The sequence below is a fragment of the Gossypium raimondii genome, chromosome 4 (assembly GCF_025698545.1).
Source record: "Gossypium raimondii isolate GPD5lz chromosome 4, ASM2569854v1, whole genome shotgun sequence".
Lineage (NCBI taxonomy): Eukaryota > Viridiplantae > Streptophyta > Magnoliopsida > Malvales > Malvaceae > Gossypium > Gossypium raimondii.
The window spans coordinates 41,181,977-41,188,154 of NC_068568.1; the positions used below are offsets into that span (position 1 = coordinate 41,181,977).

The 6,178-nt window shown below is 36.8% G+C and overlaps 1 protein-coding gene across 1 annotated transcript; it reads right to left on the reverse strand.

Moving 5' to 3' along the window:
- Positions 1 to 2,409: 2,409 nt before the first annotated feature.
- LOC105778766 (protein SIEVE ELEMENT OCCLUSION B) lies at positions 2,410 to 5,686 on the reverse strand. Its single transcript, XM_012602526.2, has 7 exons — positions 5,293 to 5,686; positions 5,084 to 5,194; positions 4,548 to 4,999; positions 4,334 to 4,440; positions 4,075 to 4,217; positions 3,281 to 3,775; positions 2,410 to 3,183 (listed from the first exon to the last, which is right to left on the reverse strand). The coding sequence occupies exons 1-7, from the start codon at positions 5,503 to 5,505 to the stop codon at positions 2,563 to 2,565; spliced, it is 2,142 nt and encodes a 713-aa protein (XP_012457980.2). The 5' UTR covers positions 5,506 to 5,686; the 3' UTR covers positions 2,410 to 2,562.
- Between the last annotated feature and the right edge of the window lie 492 nt (positions 5,687 to 6,178).

The window sequence follows — 6,178 nt, forward strand, 5'->3', positions numbered from 1 at the left end:
GTGACCCCTGTAGTTTGAAGATTTTCATCTTTTTTTGAAAAATTCTAAATGTTTTCGATTTAGTCCCGACTTGTTTCCAATGTGTTTTTAGGGCCTCGAGGGCTCCTATAAGGGATAATATGCATGTTATTGTTTGGTTTTGCTATGATTAGTGATATGAACTAAAATGTTTAAAATTTTTGTTTGTTTTGAAATGTAAACTCTAGTAATGCTCTGTAACCCTATTCTGACGGCGGATACGAGCTAGGGGTGTTACATGGAAAGTCATTGACAAGCTACACTTGGTCCATACTGATGTATATGGACCTATGAAGACACCTTCACTCAATGGGAGTAGATACTTTATTCTGTTTATTGATGACAACTCAAGACATTGTTAGGTCTATTTTTTGAAGTTCAAGTCAGAAGTGGCACAGGTTTTTTAGAAGTTTAAGGTAGCTGTTGAAAACCAAGTTTGCTGCAAGTTGAGGATACTCAGATCAAATAATGGATTTGAGTATACATTAGAAAGGTTTGAGAGATTCTGTGAAGAAGCAGGCATAGAGCATCAGCTAACAAACACCTACACTCCTCAATAAAATAGTGATGGACATGGCAAGATATTTGTTGTTTGAAAGGAAGTTTCCAAACAGTTTTTTGGCAAAGGCTATAAATACCTTTGTGTATCTGCTAAACAGGCTGTCAACCAAGACTGTAAAGGGCATGACACCTTTTGAAGCTTGGTTTGGATTCAAACCATCAGTTTCACACTTGAAGATATTTGGTTGCATTTTCTATGCACTTGTTCCAGTTGTGAAGAAAAGTGAATTGGAGAGAAGGTCACTGGTGAGGCATCTTTGTTGGCTATAGCTACAGCAAAAAGGGATATAGGATCTTTGATCCTTTCACCAACAAAATCTTTATAAGGAGAGATGAAAAATTCAATGAAGATAGTGCATGGAATTGGGATGCAATTGAAGTTGAATTACTTGAATAGGGTCAGCACCTGCATCCTGTTGAAGTTAAAGCTCATAAAGATGAAGACCTTGATGACTTTCCCATCAGAGGCACCACGCCTCTTTCTGAGGTGTACCAAAGATGTGATGTAGCTAAGATGGAGTCTGCCTGTTTTAAAGAAGCAACCAAGGAAAATGCTCAAAAGGAAGCTATGGAAGATGAAATGTCCATGATTTAGAAAACTCAAACCTGAAAGCTGGTTGATAGGTCAATCCACAAGAAGTTCATTGGAGTGAAATGGGTGTTCAAGACAAAGTTGAATCCTGACGGATCTGTCAACAAGCTCAAAGCCAGGTTGGTTGTAAAGGATTTCAGTAAGCAATATGGTGTCAAGTTTGTAAAGACTGAGGAGCTAAAACTTGTTGGTTATACAGACAGTGACTGGGCAAGATCAGTTGAAGATATGAAGAGCACTTCAGGCTATTTCTTTACACTAAGGTCAATTGTTTTTTATTGGAGTTCAAGGAAACAAGAGGTTGTTGCACAATCAACTACTAAAGCTGAGTATGTAGCAATTGTAAACTAAGCCATTTGGCTAAAGAAGCTGTTGTGTGACTTAAATTTGAATCAAGGGAACGTAACAGAGATTTATTGAGATAACCAATCTGTTGTTGCAATTGTAAAGAACTTTGTCTTCCATGGCAAGACAAAGCATTTCAAGATTAAGTATCACTTTGTAAGAGAGGTTGAACAATCAAATGAAGTGAAATTGGTTTAGAACTAGCTTGCAGACATTTTAACAAAACCCCTTGGAACTACTAGATTCGAGGACTTAAGAAACAACATTGGCGTTTGCTACATAAAGGTCAAGGAGGAGTATTACAAGTTGGCCAACCCTACAGTTGAAAGAGCCTTGGTGCATGCAGATTTTGTTTAGTTGCATGCTAGTTCTGGTTAGTTCATTTGTAGCTTAACTTTTTTAATTTTAAACTCTAGTTTGCTAGTTCTCTTTATTCATAAGTTACCTTTAAACAATTTTTCATAATGTTTAGTGCAAGTGGTTGAAATTTGCTTTGTATTTGGTAACTTTTTGACCATATATAATGTAACTTTTGGTGGAATGAATAGATCAATTTAGCATCTGTTGCTGCTTGTTTTTGTTCCTTTGTTCTCTGTTTCTCTCTTTGCAAAACACCAACAATGTCTGTATGTACATGTTGTATAGAATATACATTGTTCCCTAACTTTTTCATGGCTTTAAGCTTTAATTCCTTTTCATGTCTTTCTGCCGGTTTCATTCTATCCAATGATAATCAAATTTTTTCCATTTGTCTTTTCTGGGAAAAAGAAAAAAGACTGAATACCATTTATGCCCAGATTTTGCAAACTCAATTTTGATGAAGCAATAGTGCTGCACTGCACATCTAGGGCTATTTAGATATGCACACCAAACTTATTTTTGGCATATAATCATTTGATAAAATCTATTTGTTTCTAATATAATTGTTATGAAGATTAAACTGATCATAATTAGTTTGGGTTCACATTTTCGCAATGCATGTTACTTGAAAAAAATACAAGCACACAATTTCCTAAACCTCACCAGTTGTTGCTTATGTTACTTTTTTATTCATCGCAGCAGTGGTACAAAATGTACCTCTCCATGGTTCGTCGACATTCAGAACAAGTCACCATTTCCGGCAACCGACCGGCAGTGCCTGGTAGAACAAGTCGGTTGCAATGATGTGGGGTCGGATTCTGCAAAAAGTAATCATGAATTGCCGACACCAATCCTTTTGTTTGCACATCTTCAGCCCACAGATTATAATCTGATAAGCAAGTTAAAAATGTAGTCCCCCTGGCTTTGGTGAACTCTGTTGAACCTTTACCAAGCAAGGCCCATCCATACCCTTCACCGCCATCATATGAAAGCAATGTCATGATTTCTTGAGTTGTGGGATCATTCTCATCTGCTTTACCAAGTTGGTGCTTCGAGTTCCACATGCTTTCGATCCGAATCCAGAAGTACCAATTAGCAGTTATGTCTGGCAAGCAATGGCTAAGTTTTTCTTCATTGATAATAGCCATGTTTCTACGGATATTCTCCTTTGGATTTCTCTTTCCGACATAAACCATTTCCATTGCAATGCCACAAGCTCTTGCAGCAGTTTTTACAGTGTGTGTGAAATTCCTGATCCACTCTATATCCTCTCCCCCATACAAGAATATGAATCTTTCTTCTGATATCTGATAAATCATACAATTTCATGTTATTAATGCATGAGTGAGTTTATATGGATAACGAAATGAGCCGAAAACCGCAAAAGAATGACAATAAACATACCCATTTCAGAATCACAGGATCAATACCATCCACAAGAAAGTCAAGTGTCAAAGTCTCAGCTTTCCATAAAGCATCTTCCTTAGCAATGGTGAAAGGGAAGGCCAAATTGCCCCAAATCCACATCATGTGAATTGCATTAGAACATGTAACCCTTCCTTGAGGATCTAAAACCACAACGATAGGCTTCTGCTCGAACCCCCACTCTTCCTTGATGAACTTGAACACCGCCCGATTAAGCAATGCAGGGTGGCGCAATGTGAACCATGTCATAGTTGCTGTCAGATTCTCAAATATACGTTGCTTGATCTTAGACAACGAGACAGATGAGTCTAGCACTGGCAGCCACACTAACTCGTATGGATTCTGGTCCAGGCTGTTTGATTGCCTTCTGGACTCCTCGTATATCTGTTGAAGAATGACGACTTCATCTTGCAAGATGTCTAGATCTGATATCAGCAATAGAACATTTCTTTTCCTTAGAACATCAACACTAACCTGGTTTTGTCATATAAATTGGTGCACGGCTAATCAGGATCTTGGAAAACAAAACACTAGACTGTCTCTAACATCTATGTTATTCCTATTTCGATATACATCCAACATGGGTAGTATTAAGTTTCTCCATGTATTTAGAGGTTTATATCACCAATCCTTCATGGATATGCACCTAGACCGAAATGCAAGTGTTGTATGAATTAATTGAGCTAAACTCCAAGTAACTTTAGTTTGCTATTTAAATGGCTTAAAAGAGATAGTTAAAATAAAGCAGAGAATAATAGGAAATAAGAGCAAACCCTTTTCTTGTTGGCCCCATCAACTAGTGGAAGTGGATCATCCTTTGGGTTAATCAACGCCTTGAGAACCTTAATGTTGTCAATTTGGGCGGCATTAAACAAATATTGAAGGTTCTGATAGGCTTCTATAAATTTTCTTTCATCTGCACTAGGAAGGAACCTCATTAAAACGGTGACCATATAAATATAAGATCACATTTCTAAACTATTCGAGTCAATTTCTGAAGAATAGCGTATTAGCCAGTATAAATAAGCTCACCTATTTGCTTATGGCAGATAGCCAGTAGACCTACTAGATGGCTGTGCATGGTGCTGAGCTTGTGTACTAAGCTTGATAGCTCCCAGGATTCCAAGGATGAAAGAAACCTGAAACATGGAACTTCTTATACTAATAGTGCCAAATTGGGGATTTTCTAGGTGACTGCAGTTCATAAATTATAGCATCAACGGCATATAAATTATGCGAACTTAACTCATTTTCTGATCCTGAAAGACCAGTAATCTGAGATGCAGTAGCCAACATGCTTCTGATGGTCCAGTAGATGGCTACCGGTATATGATCCATGGCTGCCGATACTGCAGCGGCAACATCTTCCGTAACATAATTAGATGGTATTTCCTTAAACTCAACTAAACACTTGGCAATATCTAGCATGGCTGTAATGAGATCTTTAATTGTGTCAAACCGAGATTTCAACATGGTTGAATGTTGTAAAATTCCTGGTACTTGTTTGAGGATTGCAAGGTTTTTGGCTAGTTGGTTTGAGGTGTAGCACTGGGCTAGGAGCCAGAATTCGCCATAGTTAACTGCGAAAGCTGATAAAGCTATCACCAATTTGGCATCCCATGGGTAGTTGGATACCATGCTCAATATGGACATTGTTGTTGCATGTTCTTCCCTAGTTTCACTGCATTTCCGTGCCATCTGCAATACCATAATTACTTCCTTTTTTAGTCACAAATTTATATACTGACATGTATATAGAGAGTGAATTTCATAATTAATAACCTCAATTGAGATTCTATCAATGAGAAAAGACAAAGTTTCAAGCATGTCAGTAATATTGGTTTGGTAGTTGGTCTGGTGTTGGAATGCTTCAGTGCCTGTGGCTTGCTTACCCTGTAAGACAAATTTGTAGGGAAGTTTATATTTGCTCAAGTGTAGGAAACTAATCCAAAATACAAGAAGAAATAGAGTCTAGGCCATGGAATTGTTACAGTTTCAACAATGGCATCACCACTTGGGGCGGCAAAACTTAAGATGTCTTCAACAATATGCAGAAGAGGTCGAACATCAATGGCTCGTCCATCAGGAACATGAACTGCCTGAATTTGCTTTAACATCAAACCATCATAGGATGTTGAAAAGCTCAGCCTTAGACCTCTGTCGGATTGCTGCATTTTAGTTGCAGGCTCTAGGATGGATTCCATTAATTAGGCCTCCAATGCAGTACTCCACATTGAGGGTACTGTTGGAAGGAAACAGCAAACGAAATGTGCTTATATAATAAAGCCAAGCTGAATCTACTTCCTTGCTTGCGTGCTTCTTGAAAATTTTCAAAGATAACACAAGAAAATGTGCATAAAAATATGGGTTATTCAAACAGGCTGCTCTAGCATTTTTCGCCATAAGTTGATAATTAAAACGATCGTTTGTTACCATTTGTTCCAATGTCATGATTGAGAATCAAACAAAGTGAAGAGGAAAGAAAAGGTGACAAGTTATGAAGCTTTGTTCTTTGCTTCTTCTTTAGGCATTGAATAAAGGCTTATTACTGTTCATAAATACCAGAAAAATTAAAGGAGTTGAATTAAATCATATCATTATTTTTAAGATGTAATTGGAATTGGAATTGGAATACTTGCAATCTTATCCATGATACACTCGTGTTTTAGTAAAGTTAATAGTCTATGTGCAAATGTTTCATATGAATTTTTTTCAATTTATGTTGGTCTCTGATATTCATTCCATATTATATTGAACTAATTTTAATTATAATTTATCATGAATCTTCATTTCTTACTATAATATTTAATTTATTTATTCTTACCATAAATTATTTTTATTATATAACTAAATATATAAAACAAAGATATCATCATT

Bases quoted from the DNA above. Each gene is read 5' to 3' on its own strand.
- LOC105778766 (XM_012602526.2), bottom strand. From the start codon at position 5,505: ATGGAATCCATCCTAGAGCCTGCAACTAAAATGCAGCAATCCGACAGA. The intron at 5,195-5,292 runs GTAACAATTCCA...TTTGTCTTACAG, and splicing joins GTGATGCCATTGTTGAAACT to GGTAAGCAAGCCACAGGCAC. The intron at 3,184-3,280 runs GTATGTTTATTG...ATGATTTATCAG, and splicing joins ATCCTGTGATTCTGAAATGG to ATATCAGAAGAAAGATTCAT.